The sequence below is a fragment of the Trichogramma pretiosum genome, unplaced genomic scaffold, assembly GCF_000599845.2.
Source record: "Trichogramma pretiosum strain Unisexual culture from Peru unplaced genomic scaffold, Tpre_2.0 scaffold4, whole genome shotgun sequence".
In the NCBI taxonomy this organism is placed as follows: Eukaryota; Metazoa; Arthropoda; class Insecta; order Hymenoptera; family Trichogrammatidae; genus Trichogramma; species Trichogramma pretiosum.
The window spans coordinates 2,921,416-2,941,861 of NW_019641688.1; the positions used below are offsets into that span (position 1 = coordinate 2,921,416).

Sequence of the window (20,446 nt, forward strand, 5' to 3'; positions counted from 1 at the left end):
TTGTATATTATAAATTCTCACTGAATTAGCAATTAATTTTCTGAAAAATACATTTTAGCATAAAAACTTCAAAAATACGTTTTTATTCATTTACCCGCCCTTTTCAGAATGCATATTTTTTCAAATTTGAAGCGCCTTCTCAGTGAACGTGGAGGGGGACGAAGCTGACTTGCGCAATGTCACATTACGTTTTTTCTCGACATAAGTAACTCCGAGGCCGGCAATGCTACATGCTGCAGTAGTAGCGAGTTGTAACAAGAGAAACACGTACTGCTGCGTTCGATTAGGTTTCAGAGATAAATTGTTTCCTTTGACACTGTTATTATAAATATTTATGCCAATGCTATTGCCCAATTAAAGAAGGTCAACTTTGAATTATTCTTTTACTAGCGCAGTAGGTGAAAAACTTGTATTCTAAATCATGGCACCAAAACGTACAAAAAAAGAATCTGGTAAATAGCCTCTTTCACAACTTGTTGATATTATGTTTTTCAAATAAAAATGACAAACCTCATGATGGCATCGTGAATTTTCCCTTTTCTTTATTCATAAAACTCATTTCAGATCGTAATAAATCAAAAAAGAGAAAAGATGATCTGAATTATGACCTCGATTTGGATGAAGATGATTTAAATGAAAATGAAGGTATTCCGGATGCAGCCAAAACAGATGTAGAAAAGCAAGACGATGGCACAGTCGAAGACCAGTATGGAGCCAAAGATTATCGTAAACAAATGATATTAAAGCCTGATAATAGTTCTAGGCCTCTCTGGGTTGTAAGTGGTCTATTTTAATTTTAATATTACCCTGCTATTGTGACAAGGATTTATTATAACTTTTAGGCTCCAAATGGTCATATTTTCTTAGAGTCTTTTTCACCAGTTTATAAACATGCTCATGACTTCCTTATCGCTATTGCTGAACCAGTTTGTAGGCCAGAACACATACACGAGGTTAATAATCTAAGCATAAATAAATTTTTGAGTAAAAAAATCCTTCAATAATATTTGTAATAAAATTTTTGCAATAGTACAAACTGACAGCTTATTCTTTGTATGCTGCTGTAAGTGTGGGACTTCAAACTAATGATATAATTGAATATCTAAAAAGACTGAGTAAAACGACGATACCTGATGGTATTGTTGAATTTATCAAGTTATGTACTTTATCATATGGAAAAGTAAGTTTTTGTTTTAAATTCAAATAATGTATACAAATGAGTATCATTATTAATGTTATCTGTTTTATAGGTAAAACTTGTCTTGAAACATAATAAGTATTTTATTGAATCTCCGTTCCCTGAAGTTTTGCAAAAATTGTTGAAAGACCCTGTTATTCAAGAATGTAGATTAAGAAAGAAAGTTTCAGATGAATCAAACGACAAAGATGGTTTCATTACAGATACTCTAATGAAAACTAATGTTCCTCAAGTGAGTAACAAAATTTTGCAATATATCTCAATTTAATATATTTTAACTCAATTAAAATATCAAATTACTATAGTTTGGAGCAAAAATTGCTATAAATGCTCCACAACCAACAGTAGCATCAACTGATGATGCAGCTAACAATCAAACAAATGCTGAAACAGATGTTCCAGTTCCTGAAGATATCACTACATTTTATAAAAAAATGGATAAAGAAGATGAAGATGAAGAAGAAGTAGAAATGAAAACTGTAAGTTTTGAAGTTTATCAAGATAAAATTGAAGTAATTCAGAAAAGGTGTATTGAATTAGAACACCCACTTCTGGCTGAGTATGATTTCCGTAATGATACAGTAAATCCAGACATAAAGTAAGTATAAAATCCAGAAATGAGATTGATATTTTTCACCCTAAATATATTGATTGTTCCTACTCCTTTTAGTATTGATTTAAAACCATCAACAGTATTAAGACCTTATCAAGAAAAAAGTTTAAGAAAGATGTTTGGAAATGGTAGAGCTCGCTCTGGCGTTATTGTCTTACCTTGTGGTAAGTAAAATATAATTTTTTCTAAGGACCCCAACTGAAAGTAACAATCTTGACTCTCTAAAACAAAAATTTCCATGGGGACCTAAAAAAAAGTTATAACACATCACATGAGGTGTAAAAGCATGTCTCGTATCATGTGTTATCAACTGATATATTTTTCTTTGTGCTTCACTTGTCCCGGAATTAAATATCCAATAAATTTCAGGAATTTAAAAATATATACAAATGTTTTTCCATTTTAGGTGCCGGTAAAAGTTTAGTTGGTGTAACAGCATGTTGTACAGTAAGAAAGCGTGCCTTAGTATTATGTAATTCTGGTGTATCTGTAGAGCAGTGGAAGCAACAGTTCAAAATGTGGTCCACTGCTGATGACTCTATGATTTGTAGATTTACAAGTGATGCCAAAGATAAACCAATGGGTTGTGGAATAATGATAACCACATATTCCATGATAACGCATCAACAAAAAAGATCCTGGGAAGCTGAGCAAACAATGAAATCGTTGCAAGAACAAGAATGGGGTATTATGGTTTTAGATGGTGGGTAATTCATAAAATTTTTGGCTTTTGAATTTTTTTTCGTGGAATTATAAATTAATATTTGTTTAAACTTTTTAGAGGTACATACTATCCCTGCTAAAATGTTCAGAAGAGTATTAACGCTTGTTCAATCACACTGTAAGTTGGGTTTGACAGCTACTTTATTGAGAGAGGACGATAAGATTGCTGACTTGAACTTCTTGATTGGACCAAAACTTTACGAAGCTAATTGGTTGGAACTACAAAAACAAGGCCACATTGCTAGAGTGCAATGTGCCGAAGTTTGGTGTCCAATGACTCCAGAATTTTATAGAGAATACTTAACTAGTAAAATGTCAAAGAGACTTGTAAGTTCTATGGTTAATTATTCCCTGCACTAATCAAGAGCTTTCTCAATATAAGTGTTTAAAATAATCTGTTTTTTGCAGCTATTGTACGTGATGAATCCTAATAAATTCCGAGCATGCCAATATCTTATACGCTATCACGAAAGACGTGGAGATAAAACTATAGTTTTCTCGGATAATGTTTTTGCATTAAAACACTATGCCATTGCAATGAACAAACCTTACATTTATGGACCTACTAGTCAAGTAAGTTATACTCAACTTGTTGACGGGGTCTTCAAAAACTATATATGCTGGGCAATGAAAAAAAACACGCGATCAAATGATTCTAGATATGGAATTTCGTTGGGGAATTTTTCAATGGGTTTTTCAAGATTTTATTTTTATTCATTTCATTGAGTAATTTTTTTCGTTGCATTTCGTGAATGTTTATTTTTCGTTGCATTTGATAAGGGCGTAGTTTTTGTAGCCTCCATCGATATATTTATCAAAAACAATTTATTTATGAACTTTACTCAAACTTTCGTGTTTTTTTTCAGAGCGAGAGAATCCAAATTTTGCAGAATTTTAAATTCAATATGAAGGTCAATACCATATTCGTGAGTAAAGTCGCTGATACATCGTTCGATTTGCCCGAAGCCAATGTATTGATTCAGATTTCATCTCATGGCGGTTCTCGACGTCAAGAGGCACAGCGATTGGGTCGTATCCTTCGAGCTAAAAAAGGTGAGTTCATCGGCCTCGGTGGGTCGTGACTCAGCTCCAATCGATATATTTATATCCTCTATAAATTGGCAAATAAATTTTGCAGGAGCCATCGCCGAAGAGTATAATGCATTCTTTTATACACTCGTGTCGCAGGATACAACAGAAATGGTTTATTCGAGAAAAAGGCAGCGTTTCCTTGTCGATCAAGGTTACGCGTACAAAGTCATCACAAAATTAGCCGGCATGGCCGAGGTAAGTTCATTCACGCTCTTTTCGTTGCAAATAGTTCAACCAAAAATAATAACCCATAAAAATCGTTTCTTCTCGTCAACAGGAGCCAGATATGATGTACAAGTCGCGCGAGGAGCAAGGAACGCTTCTGCAAAAGGTTCTCTCGGCCAGTGACGCAGATGCCGACGAAGAAAGAGTTGTTGGCGAAGGACCTGCAGGACGAGGAGGGGTGAGTAGCGAAAACATTACGTCAATCAATTTAATACGATCTTAAAAGTCAATCTTGACTCTTTCGTCCAAGCTATAGATCGCTCAATCACTTTCGCCGCTCGTATACATGAATGTTTGACAAAACACCGGACTTTTGTTTATAAATCATTCGACGTGCTGATTAAACACGCTTCATTAATAAGTGCAGCCGAGTGCGCCTTTGTAAGACATTACAAGCCGACGCCGGTTCTCGTATTACCGCGGCGTTTATTTATCGCACGCGCACATTTACACGCACACCCATACAAATATACTTGCGCCACGCTGTTCATAAGGCTTCGGATTTGCGGAACGAAATGTCGCGCAGTTCCGTATTAAATACTTAGCTCGTACGCCGCACCGATATTCGAAATCGCTTACTCAGCTTGAGTTTCGACCCAAGTGTTTTATATCTGCCCTTTCTCGTTCTCGCACCTGATAAGCATGCTATTTTTTTTACAAACATTTTCTGTTTGTTTTTGCAGATGGTACGAAAGGCTGGAAACATGGCATCGCTATCGGGAGCCGACGACGCCGTCTACTACGAGTACAAAAGACCAGGAGCTTCATCCAGCATGGGCTGCAAGCATCCTCTTTTCAAAAAATTCCGAGCCTAGACTTGTCATTTGTATGTGAATCATCGTTTTTTTTTGTTTATTCGTTCATTATTATTATAGATAGCCCTTATGTCGCATTTTAAGGTGACGCCTTAACGACTTTTTTTTCATGAAACAATTAAGAAAATGAAAATGAAAAGAGTCCAAAAATAACGAGATGTGTATGTTACAAGATGTAAATAAAATTCAACGACTCGCTAAACAAAATTAAAATTCAGCGCAGTACAAGTTATTACTTCTTTACCTCACCTACTAGTGCATCAGATCGCTTTGACATTTGAGCGGCGCGCCTACAGTTTCACCATGCTTGGTAAGTTACATTGCATCGCTTTCCTACATATATTCCGGAATTCTCAGAAGTTTAAATCGCGAATATCATCGCTTATACACGGGTCGATGCCCTTTAACCTTTAAAGGATTCGGGACATGCCATGTTGCGCAAGGTCATTGACCCCTAAATATTCGACATCAGTTTGGTCCAAATAAAATGTCATAAACCTCATAACTTTTCTATCGATGAAAGTATCTCTTTCAACATTTCCCAAATTACAGTCCTGTATATCAAACGACATTTAAAGGGACATTTATAAGTCTCTCGCGTCCATAAGCACAGGCATGTACAGGTGGCCGCGCACTGACAGCTGTCAAACGTCTCCCCGTCGATCGTGTTCCAATGTAAACACGAGCGCGCGTCTATGTATTCAAAGGTACGCAGTCACGCACGCACGTAAGAGCCGGAGCTTTTTCCACCTGATGTGCACCTGCTGTGCGAGGCATTCGCGGCGCGTTACATTATTATATTGACTCGTCATGAAACGGGGTAAGAAAGCTTATGCGTATCTGCGCTCGAACAGACTATGCTACCTCGATGATATGTACACACAGACAGCAGGAGCAGCAGCGCGGGCCGTTATGTATAGCACATACCTGTATGTATCATATCTGTATAGAGCCCGCAGCAGTGTCTGTCTGTCTGTCTATGCCCATGTCTGTGTCTGTATATGTCTGCCTGTGTATGTGCTGCATATATAAGCGCGAATGCGGCTTATCTTGGCATGAGCGGTGGAAAAGCATCTAACTCTTGGTGGGAAACGCGGAGCTCTACAGTCTGTCCGTTTATATACATACGTTAACGTACACACACTCTCGCAAAGTGTGTATGCGCGAGTCTGTGTGCATAAAATAGCTACGTATATAAATATACACACATAAAGCGTCAAGAGAAATCGACCGGTTGTCAAGTTCGCGTGTGTGCATTTTGTATACATATATAGAGGTATCCGCGACTGCGGCGTCTCGCGTATACATACTGGTACTGGTAGTAGTGGTGGTAGTTGGTGGTGGTGGCGGCGTCGACGGGAGGAAGGGGTGTACGTCCGTGTGTGTCAGGTACTATATAGTAAACGCGATAGAGAGAGACAGTCGGAGAGCCTCCTGCTGCTGCTGCTGCTGCCGGTGGCACAATAGTCCGCGCGCGCGTTAGTTGCAGTGCAGTTGCCGCAGAGCAACGTACCCTATACCGTATTATAACGTTAGACGAGTACCTATAGTTGTACATTAAAAATAATACATACGCGTATGTAGTACGTACGCACGTATAGTACACGCATTTGCATAAGTTAATATAGGGTGGTGGTGCGTCGTCGTCGTGCACTACACACTGCACGGTACAAAACAGTACAGTGCGAAGCCTGCCACTCGCAGTAAGGGCAGCATATGAAAAAAAAAACGTATACGTGTACTGATACTACGTGCGCTAATAGCAACGTATAGATGTGCGCCGAGTGCCGACGATCGAGACGCAAACCCCTTACTGCATTACCTTTAATTTAAATGAATACGTAAAAAAATTATAAAACAAAAAACGGAGCAACGCACCGTACAGCTCGATCACATCACCCAAGTGCAGTTCGTATACGTGTACATAATACATTATATAGTTTCGAGTGCGCGAGACTACGACGACGACGGGCTCTGTCTCAACTCTCTCACGTCTGCGGGGTTCTTTTTTCCCTTTACTTTTTTCGGAGTCCCCTGCCGTGGCAGTCGCGCCGCTACACAGCCGCCAATCGCCGCGCTGTGCGTTGCAACAGTAGCGGCAACAGCCACCGAGCAAGCACACGCTTCCCACGCTACTATATACCACCACTTGTGCTGTGCATGAGAGCGTTTTTTCGATTATAAATTCTAAAACGCAAGAGAACGTAGAGGACGACGACGACGACGACTATATTATAATCGGCTACTACCATAACGAGGCAAACGCCAAAAGGGACGTGAGGAACGTGAGCACAAGCACCGACTACCACGCCGCAACAGCGAGACCGAGTGTGCAGATTATGTGTGCGCGCGTTACATACATATAAGTGGTGTATCGCCGTCGCCGCCGTTGCACATTAGCCTGTGCAGCAGCAACAGTATAACACAGTGCATCGAGCTCTCGAGCGCAACTCTCGCTCTTACTTTGCGAGCTATACGTATAGTACTGCAGCAGCAGCGAAGAAGACACGAGAGACAGGCAGACGGAGCAGCAACAGCAGCAACAGCAGTAAAAAAATCGAGACTGCGTCAGACGGAAATTCGTCTCGCGGCTCCAGCTCTCCGTGTGTGCAGTGCTTGCGAAGCTCGAGCAAGTGTGCGTGCCTGCATATACGTATAAAAAGTTTGCGCGAGTTCGTGAGCGCGCGAGCGCCTTATCATCCGCCGCTCGACACACCATACCGTGGCCCGCAGTAATTGAAAAAGAGAAGGCCAAAGTGAATTTAAATAATAATATCAAAAGTGCATTTTTTATGAATTTTCAAGTTCACCGACAAGTGCCCCCGACAAGTGTTGCGCGTTACACCGAGTGAGTCAATCATCGTGTACACGCCTGCACTTTTTATTTGTACAGCTTGAGCGCGCGCAAGCTAAATCAAAAACAAAACTGCAAGATTAACAGGCAAGAGCTCGGCGACGATGAAGCTCGTCGCGCTCACGAGCTCATCATCGGTGTTGTCGGCTTCTAGCAGCAGCTACGGTAGCGCCAGCAGCAGCAAGAACAGCAGCAGTCGAAGAAAAAGTTTAGCGAGCCGCAGCGTCGAAGCATGATGAGCCTGTGCGAGCGTAAAACCCAGTGCCAGTGCGATAGTTGTAGTCATTTCATTACTAGTCGCGCAGACGACAGTAGCGGTCTAATAAGTATATTAAGCAGCAGTGGTGGTCGTGCCGCCGCTGATACTGTTATCGCCGAACCCACGAGTGCCGAGGACACAACAAGCAGCAACAGCCGCAGTCCCAGTCACAGAAGCATAAGCTACAGCAGTTGTAGCTGTAGCGAGTCGTCCGTCGCACGACAGACAGCGACAACGGCTCGAGGTGTCCTCGTCTTGGCTCGCAGCAGCAGCAGCGACGACGACGACGACGACGACGACGACGACGACGACTCCGAAAAAACACAGTGTCAGCACAGTATCCGTCTGAGCGGCGACGCGAGACGAGCGTGCTGTGGTAGAAAAAAACAGACAACAACAGAGACGACGACGGCGAGGTCGTTGTCATTCAGCAGCAGCAGCAGCAGTAGTAGTAATTGTCGTAGTAGCAGTTGGAATCGGTATCGTCCCTTGACACCTGCTGCTGCGACGGCGGCTCGATGATCAGGCCAAGGTACCGAGGAGAGCAGCTGCTGCCCTTGTCGCATCCATCGTCGTCGTCGACGTCGTCATCGTCTTCGAGGTCGTCGTCGTCGTCGTCGTCGTCGTTGCTGCTAATTATACTGATACGCCATTGCCGGCGACGTTGGGCCCGCAATACGAATCGCCATCGTTATCGTCGCAATCGTATCGATGAGAATCGTTACAAAAACAATAACAACTGTCATCGTTATCCCCGGTTGCCGGATACTACCTCTGCCCTACCGATACTACCACCACAACTCAGGCCGCTGATCTCATCGCCGTCATCGTACCGCGAGGCGGGCAATTACCTTATCAGTAGTAACAATAGCGCGCGACACTTTCCCGAGGCTCCTGATCGCGACTGCAGACGCGCTTCGGCCGCTCATCATTGCTCAAGCTCATCGTGCTGATAAAAGGACTCTCCGAGCGCCTCGATGACTCCGATACATACAACGCTACTCTCTACGCTACGCAACACCTAAATAAAATATATACATCTGGTATATAACGTAATACGTATATCTACGTTTCGATACAATTAACGCAATTAAATTGTACATTGGAAAATTTTACGCGAGCCCGTAACGACTACAGCTCTGTGTGTGTGCGTGTGTGTGCTCCTATGTAGAAAAAAAAATAGAACCAAGAGAATACGAGAATAGCGCGCGTGTGTCTCTGTGCGAGTAACATGTGAAACAAAAATTGTCTATAGTCATCGTCGTGCCCAGCGAGCAGCACAGAGAGTGCAAAGTGTCAAGTGCAAAGTGTCGTGCAGGTGTATAATAATAGTAAAAGATATATACACCAACGGTCGGAGTGTCTGTGTGAGTGTGCGGTCACTTCCGCGCAACGAGTGTGTATGTGTAAATAGTATACATATAGCAAAAATCCAATAGCCGAACAATATGCTGAGCGTGAGGGGCTCGGAGGCGGCGCTCTACACGCTCTACGGCTTCGCCGCGTTCTTCATGGTGTTCTGGGCCGGCATGTGGCTCGTCCACGTGATCGCCCTTGTGGCCGGTCGCTGGAAGCTCCATCGGCAAAAGTTCCTCAAGCTGCCGATCCGCGAGACGCCCCTGCCCGGTGTATCGATCATCAAGCCTTTGGTCGGCGTCGACTCCAATCTCTTTTCCAATCTCGAGACCTTCTTCCATCTGGACTATCCGCTGTACGAGCTGCTGTTCTGCGTCGAGGACCCCAAGGATCCGGTGCTCCAGCTCGTCACCAAGCTCATGGACAAGTATCCGGGCGTGGACGCGCAACTCTTCGTCGGTGGCAAGGGGGTCGGAGTCAATCCCAAGATCAACAACATGCAGCCGGCCTACGAGGCGGCGAAACACGAGCTCATCCTCATCAGCGACTCGGGCATCAGAATGAACGAGGACACTCTGCTCGACATGGTCAATTATATGGGCGAGCGCGTCGGCCTGGTGCACCAGATGCCGTTCACCTGCGACCGATCGGGCTTCGCCGCCTGCTACGAGAAGATCTTCTTCGGCACGGTGCAGTCGCGCATGTATCTCGCCGCGGATCTGCTGCGCATCAATTGTCACACGGGCATGTCGGCCTTGATCAAGAAGGCCCTGCTCGACGAGGTGGGCGGCCTCAAGACCTTCGGCGTCTATCTGGCCGAGGACTTCTTCTACGCCAAATCCCTCACGGATCGAGGCTGGAAGATCACGGTGAGCTCGCAGCCCGCCATGCAGAACAGCGGACACTGCGAGATGCAGAGCTTCCAGGCCAGGCTGCGGCGCTGGGCCAAGCTGAGGGTCGCCATGCTGCCCAGCATCATCGTGTTCGAGCCGCTCAGCGAGTGCCTGGTGCTGGGCGCCTGCGCCTCCTGGGCCGCGGCCCTGCTCTTCGACTGGGACTCGTTGCTGTTCTACGTGGTGCACGTGTTTCTGTGGTTCGTGTTCGATTGGACGTTGCTGTGTCTGGTGCAGAACGGGCCGCTGCCTTTCAACGCCCTGGAGTTCCTCATCGGCTGGATACTGTGCGAGGCCACGCGGCCCTATCTCTTCGTCCAGGCGGTACTGGATCCGCTCATACAGTGGCGATCGAGGGTCTACAGGCTCAAGTGGGGCGGCTTGGCCGAGGAAGTCAAGGCCAAAGTCAAGTATTGAGAACAGCTTTGCAGCATCAATGACAACGACAACGACAACGATCAACGACGACGATGAAGACGACGACAATTACGACGACAAAGCATCAACGCAGCTCTTCGTGTGATATTGCGCGCAACGCAACTAACGGACAAAAAGCAGCCGCTTATAATACTAATTATATTCTGTAAGATATATGTACACGTATATTCTTCGTATTGTATATCTCTAATTATCTACTTCTGTAAGTCTTGCGCGCGCAGTGACCAATTAGTTTTTCTCTCTTTATAAATATTATCTGTGTTGTTGCTCATTTGTGCTCTCGTAGCATTAGTAGCAGTGCTGCTGAAGTGCAGGTGCAGCAGTGTGCTGTTGTTGTCGTTATTGTTGTTGTTGTTGTTGTTGTTGTTACTACACTGTTGTTGGTGCTGGTGATGTTCAATGTTCAATGCCCCGCGAGAGTTAACTTTGTGAAAGAACAAAAAAAACTACAACGACGAGAGAAACATGAATACTTGTGAAAAAAATGAAGAGAGAACAAAGAAAGAAGAAGAAGAAGAAAAGAACAAACGATTACGTCGATTTAATCATAAATAGTTGAATTAGCAAATACATAAAATATTTATGTACAATTCAGAAGTTCGTTCGATACCTATCATAGATTATAATAGAGCGCGTGTGTATGTGCTCCATAACTATACGGTGCGCGGCGAGTTTTGTTGTTATTATTATTATTTTTTTCGCTCGTCGATTTCGACGACACGATCGCAGCACGATATTGTGTGCCGCGTGCGAGCATGTGTACATATTATACATATATAGAGGGTCTGCGTCCTTTGAACACGTGGGTGTGTGTGTATGTGTGCATGTGAAGCGACTGTGTGTATGTAAACAAGAACATGTTACAGTATGTATATCTGCCAACGATATACATGCTCTATAAATGACGCGAATAACACCGACTTAGCGATTATTGCAACGACGTTTACGCGCCAATTGGATCGTGCATGAAAGCCAAAGATATAGAAAGAGGGAGAGATAGAGGAAGTAACAACAAAAAAGAGAGAAAAGCTCGAAAAAAGGGTAGTTGCCAAACACTCGCGCACGGATTAACGGATAATTCAAAGCTAAGAGTATCGCACACGCGAAAAGTCTAGTTGCAGCTCTCGAGTCACTCTGTTATACACTCACAACAAGCTCTCATTTCATTTATTTAAGTTTATATATTACGTTACTGCCATCGATGCTGCTAATGCAGCACTGCTCTCTCGAGCTGGAGCATATTATACGCGCGTCGAGAGTCTCGCGAGCAATTATTATTTCGTCGCGTATTATACACCGCGAGAGCAGCGTCGTCGTCGAGCAGCCCCCGCGATCGATATTTTTCCGCGCGACTCGCGCGTCCTTTTCGCGTTCGACGTGACATATACAATGCGCTTGCAGCATATTACACACTACAGCCAAGTAGCGACGAAAAAAAAAAGGGAATTCAGGGTGTGCTTGTCTACTTGTGCAATAATAAATGTTTTTTACGTTCGACTTTCGTACTGGAGCTACGTACTGGAATATTACGATAAATTTAATACACGCGCGTCGAGATCTTTTATCCTTCTTTTTTTCCATATCTATCTCTCTCTCTCTCTTTTCTTTCGATTTCTATCGAGATGACGATCGATTTCTATTGCGGTTTATAAATTGGATCACGGTATTTCGTTTCGAAAGCTACTATATTTATTATATTTATTACGATATTTGATGAAGATTAGTAGAGCGTATTATATATACTATTATTATTGACTCATGACACTGGCTGAGTGTGTGTGTGTGCTTAAGTGCGTACGTAAGCAGCTCTTCGCCCTTTTACTTTCACGCGCAAACAGAGATGCGCTCGTACATATTTATAAATAAATTAAATACCTGTATAATTTTCACACGCGTATTCTCGCGCACAGACACATTCACGCGCCCGCTAACTCGCGTATAAATAAGCAGCGTCTTGAAAAGATTATTTTTCTAAACTTTTGAGTTTTGTTCGTGCATGTAACAAACAAACAAAAATGTAAATAATAAAAAATAAAAAAGGGATGAAACATTGATGCGTACGTATTTAGTTCTCACACATATCCACACACGAATGCGTGCTCACCTTACATAACGAGTGATCGATAAATGTGGTGAAAATGCAATATAGCCTGCATGATTCATGATCGCGTCTTATATACACGCTCGCCAAGAGAAAACACGTTGGATTATTACTATTATTATTATCATTATCATTATAATTTTTTTTACGCTCCATCGATTACAAAGCGCAACCCGAATATATTTTTTTTAATTTCGGAATGGCCTTGGTCATTTAACCGGGTACAATTCCAACATATATTAATTAGATAAACTCGCGCGACATTCCTTGAATGGCCTATACAGCGTCGTGTGCTCTCTCTCTCTCTCTCTCTCTCTCTCTCTCCTATCTGTGATGTAACATCGTTATTTCGTGCGTAGATGAAGTTTCATAATTTGTATCTTTATTTCAAATCAACTATACGTATGCCTGCGTAGTGCGTATACACACGAGCGGATGTACGCGGTTATACAATAGTCGAGAGTGGACTGGGAATAGGATATATATACGCAGTAGGATGAAAAATAAACCGAGGCGCGGGTCGAAGCCCTCGAAACGAAATCTGCAACGACACAACGACTATGACGACGATTATTTGCACACAATCTCTATGTTTGAATGTGTGTCTGTGTGTGCGAGTACCGTTGTAAGCTGCAGCACTGCACTCTCACAGGTCGAACCGTGACGGGGGCGCGAGACTTGCGCGATACACTTTTTTTCATTAAATATATCAGTGTAAAGACAAAAAAAGAAGAGAAGCAAAAAATATTGTCACGCTTTTATGACATACAGCCTTGTCCGACATTAAGGTTAAAAGTGAATCGTTAAAAAAGTATAGGCGATTTCGTCGATTCGTCGAGCAGCGGTTTAGCTTGCGAGCTCGCTCATGCACAAACAGCAGCTATTGCTTCGAGTTCAACTTTTTTTCCACTGCGCCAGTGCGGTATATAAATATTATATTTAATCTATAAGTACGGAGTTCTCCGTCGGCGGGCGATCGGTCGTCGTCGTCGCGTCGTTTTGTTCGCGCGCGACACTTTGTCGTCATTTGACTACGTAAATTCTCCTTTTTTCCTCGTTTCCTCTAATTTTTTTTTTGCATACTTCTTAACGAGCGATAATGGATCAATCGACGCATGTCGTATATACGTTTTATCGCGCTTAAAAACCTTCGGATATATATTATATATATTTTTGTTCGTAGATACAGCATTTATACAGTATATATAGCCCTCGGTACGACTTAGCCTTATAACGACTCGATTCGACATCCTTTTTATCGGGTTCTTCGCTATACGAGCGAGACTCGCCGAGAGCGTTATATTTACCGCGATAACGCGTATATAACACGACGATTTTTCAGCATCGTCTATGTGCAGTGTGCACATACGTAAATACACACACGCGGCGCGAACATGTGAAAATTAATACCTGAAATCTCGCACGAGCGGCGCAAAAAAAAAAAATAACTGAACCGAACGCACACGTGCTTACGTAAGATCTTGGCCAACTCGCGCTAAGACGTATATAAAATAACGTTTACATGTTGCGGTATGGTAGTTGCAGGTATATACACTGGATATATAGGTGTATGTAATATCTCGTGTGCTTTTCGATCACGCGGCCGGATGAGTGCGATTAGTACATATTTATTATGTTAAAAGAAGAACATTACGGACACCAGATAATATAATAACGCGAGGCCTGGAGAACAAAGAGCCATTTGATTATGTTTTTGTTATGTATGTGAGAGAGAACTACTGTATATAACACAAAACACAACAAAAAACAAAAGAGAGAGAACAAACTTAGTTTCTGCGGTAGGCAATTTTTCGACCATTAAATTTGCCTCAATTATTTTCAGCGCGATCGTCGAACTTGACAGGCTGTGTACAGGAATAAAATGAAGTACGATGATTTTGCGTCAAATAAAATTCAACATTTATGCACACACACGCACAGACATATTCGATGTAATGAAAAGTGCAAGCCCACATACGGCCAAAAAAGTACGCGAACGAGCGAGGACGCACGACGACGCATCGTGCGTAATTTTTGCTGCACAAGCGCGAGGACAGGCACGCGCGCGAGCGATGTTAACAATCGATAATGCGATACGTATTTGTTACTATCTGGCCTTATCTGTGCGCGGAATATTTTTTTTAGTTTTATCCATTAATTCGACGATCGTTTTGCGGTAGAGGCTCTACATTTATTTTTGGCGATTCTTTATTTAATCATTGACGCAAGTGTTGTTGCTCGATCCAGAAAGTGTGCATGTGGGATGCCTCTGTGTACGTATGAATGATCACGTGCGCATAGTTCGAATTACTCGTCGTAATTGAAGGATAATTTCCTTTTTTTATTTGAAAATGAATTTAAATATTCCGAAATGCGATAAATAAACGACTTTTTGCTATTAAGAACGCAACATTGCCTTTTTCATGAAAGAACGAAACTTGTACATATAATAATAGTACCAATTTCTATCGCTTAAGCCTTTAAAAGTAAGAAACTTACGAATTTTATACTACTATAAAAATCATCTGCTGTAAATTACAGAAACTTAAATAAGAGAGATTTATAAACTTGCTTCTACGTTTGATGACCACATTTTTTTCTTTTAAAAAGAATTTTTATCGATAAGTGTTGTCATTACAGATGAACGCATAATCATGTGACGAAACAAAATTTTTATGTTTAAGGAGGTACCGTAACGTTACTAGTACAAGAAAAACAAGATCATTAGGAAAATATTTAACAAGTGCAGTTGACGGTACCTTCTGTACGAATGAAGCATCAAAAATCCATTAATCGTTTAAATCCAATCATTAGTCATCTAAGCTGAACATTTTTAATCAGAATAGTAGTGCAATTAAAAAAAAAAAAAAAGAATCACACCAAACCGACGTGATAGACCAAAAAAGAATTTAAAAAAATAAGTATTTAATCGCTTGTGTATTAACAGACGATAAGATAAGGATATTTCATTATTTATTAAAAACTCTGGTTGTGCATTATTTAGAATATAATGGTGCACAATTTCTGTCGAATGAAAAGTAAGAAAAAAAATATTTTAGTACAAAATCATGTAATTATACAAAAATTATGTATACTCCAAAAAAGGTGTGCCGTGCGACTACCAGAAGAATGATAAATCAAGTGTTCAGGACGAATTTTTTCACCAAGTCTCTCTAATGTATAACCATGATCTTATGATAAAAAATTATCATCTTTTTGAAAACGATATCTTCAATTGAAAATTATATTACAATAGCATAGTCACAAATGATTAAAGCCCATTGAGTATTCGTGGAAATGATGTAAAAAAATCTAGGCATTTAGCGAACTTTGTACATAATTATTGCATATTTATTACGTATCCGCGTGAAGTATCTTACAAAGGAAATCCAAAAACGAGCAAAACGACACGCAAAAAACAATACGTTCAATTGTTCATTTACAATTGCATGTGCAAATTGTTCCTTCTTTTTTTCATTATTTTGCTTTTGTTCTCAAATCTAAGATATACCGACAACTTGTTCTTATATTTTACCTGCGTTCTCGTGTGTTGAAAGTTTGCGCCTATACATATACTCGAGTTTCGATTTTCTTGGCTAGGTAGACACAAATAAAAAAGTCACTAAAGTAACGAGCAATTAGTTCCAAGAAGTTGATAAAAAAGAGAACGCGGTGACATCGTCTCGTATTTTCTCGATTTTTTTCATAAAAGTTGACGAGTGTATATAAAAAATCACGCAAATATCCAAGACAGAGACACACATAGTTGAGTTACCTGTACGCGATTGTAACGAAATACGTATGCATATAGCAGTAGTATGCGTGATAGTAGATGCATGAATGTAAACATACGTTGGAGCATGAATGGGCTAAATGTATTTTTTTATAAAAAGAAAAAAAAATGAAAATAAAAATGAAGAGCAGAAAGTAAAATGTGAACGTACAAGTGTGTATTGTGCAAATGTGTTTACTGCAGTGCTTCGCTGTGACGTGTCTCAAAACGAGTACACACGCAAGCATCCGTGATTTTTTTACTACGAAAACTCGAAAAATGATTTACTATGGAAAAAATTGTAGGCTTAAATGATTGATAAAATGCATAATAAATACGTAATGCGCATTCATTATATTATTATAACAATATCGTCTCCTTTTCTCTGAGCTTTTTTGACATTGTATCGTACTGTGTAATACTAATTATAATATTTGTGTAGTCCGTTTGGCGGCGTTTAGCTCATTATGATAGATGTATAATTTTTTTACGCATAATTACGAAAAAAGTAAATATTATTAAAATTAATAAACGATAATATTTGTAAAGGCAGTAATATTAGTAATGATTTAATAACTTATATAGTGAAATGAAGGCAAAAATATACGTACGAATTAAGCAAAATCAATAACGACTCCATTGTTTTTCTTTTCTCTTCAACGAGCGATGCGCACACACACACACCCGCGTTTATGCATATCAATAATGTCTTCGTGTTTATCGAGAGAACAAAATCAAGTCAATATGTGAAGTGTACAAATACGAAATCAGAGCGAAATGATTACAGAGGTGTGTGTGTGCGCGCAAGTGTGCAATATGAGCAATGTGTGACTGCGAAGAAACAATGCCGTATTTTTTTTATATATTATTTGTAGGAAAAAATGTTTTTCTATATAATTTATTCATAAATATGAATGAGCCAAAAGTTACAAGATTAAAATTGAATTTTCTGGCATAAGACGAAAACAAGCAGTGAATTCTCATTTATTTTCTCTCACTCATCACTGATCCCGATCCTCCGATGTTGAGCACGTAACTGCAGATAGAGAAAGCGAAAACGTGAGCGGCGATCTGAACGTTGAAGAGCGTGAAATTATCCATTCCTCGCGGCATTATAAATAGGGTGAAAAAAAAGGGAACGACGAGGGTGACAATGATGCAAATCGCTCCTGCGGCGCACCACTGCGTCGTTTCGCTGTATGGCGCTCGTCTCTTTGCAGCAAATCGTAGATATATGCGCACGCACATGCACTACACCGCAGGAATCCTTTAGCTAATATTTGCACAATAATGTCATTGCTCCAGTGAGCGGCGACACAGACATACATGCGTACACACACACACACACACACACACACACACACACACACACACACACACACACACAGATAGTCAAATATGTATATACACGGTCTTTGCGCACTTATATATACTATAGCTATGACGCGTATATATATAAAATAATGCTTATCCTATACACTGCATAATAAGCGCGTCGCACAGCGCGGCTCGAGTGAAATCGGATCTTGTAATAATGCGCCGCCTGATCAAATGCATAATTGTAGTATATTGGCAATTCTATAAAAAATCCTTAAAATTAAAGACTAAATTTATGATGGAAACTTTTGTCACTTGACACGTAAAGGGGCATTAATCATTGTTTATGTAGGTCTCAGAAATGTATGTGCGAATTAGAGACGAAATACTAAACAAAACTTTAATTTTTCAAGTATTTTTTCATATTTTGACAAAAATTTTAATCACGATTGAATTTTGAATTTCGACGATTTTTTACAGACTTGCTCACATACTTTATGTTACGCATTACAAAAGAAAATAAAGAGAAATAAGAAAGAGAGAAATCAGCAGAATCATAATTGGAATTTTTTTATATTAATGTGTTGTATAACACGTAATTCAGTGTACAATTTTTAGCTTTGATTGCTTATCACTGGCGTTATAAACCTTAACATGTCCATTGAACTTCTACGTTGAATGAACATTAGAATTAACGAAATAGTTAATGACTTGTTTAATTAAGAATGTTCTTCACGTCGAAATATTCAATGTCATTTTGCTACCGAATTTTGAACAATTATTCTTTTTATCAGTCCAAGACATTGATTTCAAATTATGTGTATACAGATCCATAATACGTACAGTATGCCATTGTACGAACGTCAGGATTCGCAATCAATCGTTCAACGAGTAATGGCACGTAGAAGTTCGAAGCACACACACACACACACACACACACACACACACACACACACACACACATTTACGATTCACGAAAGACAGTTCAATTTATGATTTATCGTTGCATTGATAATATTGATTTATCTAATTGTCCGTAACGCGTGGGCAATAATTTATGCAAATCGACCGCGACGACTAAGTACATCGACGACGACGACTACGTCGAGCTTTAACTCAGAATGGATTCAGCGATTCCTTTTCCAATTACCAAATGTGCATAATGCATGCTTTAGGACACGCGCGCAGCCGAGCGAGTAATATAGTATCGGCTTTGATGTGTTTTCGACGGAAACTAGCCACGCGAATTCGTGCCCCCGATAAAATAGTTTACTTTTCCCCTATTTTTTATTTTGTTTTTGTATTATTTTTCATTCGTTTTACATTCGTTATTGGCGCTTGGCGAGTGTACGATCGGAACGGCGCGCATATCCGTGCCAGGTATTACAATATACATACTATGCCTGATAGTGCATAGGCACGAGAGAGACAGAGAGAACGAATCTACGCACGAACGAGCACGACGAGAGGCGCGCTTCAAGACGGACACACATTGCAACGAACAGAGACAATAACGCACACAGGAGGACTGAACTGCGCAAGCTGACGCGGACGAAAACAACGAGAGTTTTATAATTCAAGCGGCAGTTCTTTGTGTCCATTACAATTGCAGCCGTTTCTGTTGCTGCTGCTGTAGCCTGTGCTGTATATACAAAATATAATATGTGTTGCTGCAGCATACGACACGTACAGAGTAGAGGAGCGATCTCGCCTGGTGCCAGTGGCCTCCCACAACGTCCGGCATTTTAGTTTTTTCTTTTCTGTGTTTTTTTTTTATTCCCGGCTTTGGTCACTCTAAGCGAGCGCATACAGCTATTCGACATGATTACGCAAGAGATCGAGGTCTAATTATATATCCATACATACGAACATACTGACACACCGATGCAAGTCGTTGCATATGCGTGTGGCCAAACGCGCGCCGCGCGTACATACATTCGGTGCAGTATGCACGTTAACAGTCTGTCGAAGCTCCTACTTGCTTCGAGTCGCGCGCGCGCGTGTCTACGTACACATGAATGCAACTTTTTTTTCGTTTATTTTACCCAACTCAATCCAACCGAATTCTAAACTTTCAAGGTCTATCAACGCGTATAGCGGTTATATTATATTAGTGTAGTAGTAAACATTCAGCCTTTTAACGTGTTTTAAGTCTAAGTGCAGCGATCATTTTTCTCCTTTTTCACTCGGATTAGTAGGAGCTTATACATATACCATGCTTGCAAGTATTTATACTCACACACACTCACAGACGTTAGCTATAGCGCACACTATAACGCGTACACTCAAATATCCTTTGCATGCATAAACTAATTACGAAATAATTATGTAGAGCACTTTTGCGCTATGCTATGCAGTTTATTATTACAGTCCTGTGCTGCAGCAGCAGCAGCAGTGTACGCGTCCTTGTTTTCCGTCGTAACGATTAAATCTCTCGCTCGTTTTTATGTGTGAATTTACACGGACACGCGCGTACTCACACACACTTATTTACCAGCCGGACGAGGCAGCAACAATAATCGTGCGACGATTTGAACCAGGTATCGTGTGTTCGATGTGTACCTAATATACATAGGCTGCAAAAGCATGTATAAGCGCGGCTGCGATACAATAAATATATTACTTTTCTCTTTAATAAAGTCGACATTTATATACACGAAGTTGCGATTTGCACGATGTATCATTAGAATCCAATTATTTTCTTTCTCTCTTTCGACTCCGAATCTCTCTGCGATTGCCAACTTTTTTACCTTTCTCTCTCTCTCTCTCTCTCTCTCTCTCTCTCTCTCG

The 20,446-nt window shown here is 41.0% G+C and overlaps 2 protein-coding genes across 2 annotated transcripts; both read left to right on the plus strand.

Moving 5' to 3' along the window:
* The first annotated feature begins 224 nt into the window (after nt 1-224).
* On the plus strand, nt 225-4,873 carry LOC106650487 (DNA excision repair protein haywire). The gene is made up of 14 exons (XM_014368514.2): nt 225-452; nt 565-776; nt 843-953; nt 1,031-1,180; nt 1,251-1,430; nt 1,504-1,796; nt 1,869-1,975; nt 2,218-2,514; nt 2,593-2,861; nt 2,943-3,107; nt 3,401-3,587; nt 3,673-3,821; nt 3,904-4,029; nt 4,535-4,873. Exons 1-14 carry the CDS (start codon nt 422-424, stop codon nt 4,664-4,666), a joined length of 2,409 nt encoding a protein of 802 aa, XP_014224000.1. The 5' UTR covers nt 225-421; the 3' UTR covers nt 4,667-4,873.
* Nucleotides 4,874-8,233: 3,360 nt separating this feature from the next.
* LOC106650488 (ceramide glucosyltransferase) lies at nt 8,234-17,305 on the plus strand. Its single transcript, XM_014368515.2, has one exon. The coding sequence runs from the start codon at nt 9,228-9,230 to the stop codon at nt 10,443-10,445; it is 1,218 nt and encodes a 405-aa protein (XP_014224001.1). The 5' UTR covers nt 8,234-9,227; the 3' UTR covers nt 10,446-17,305.
* The last annotated feature ends 3,141 nt before the right edge of the window (nt 17,306-20,446 follow it).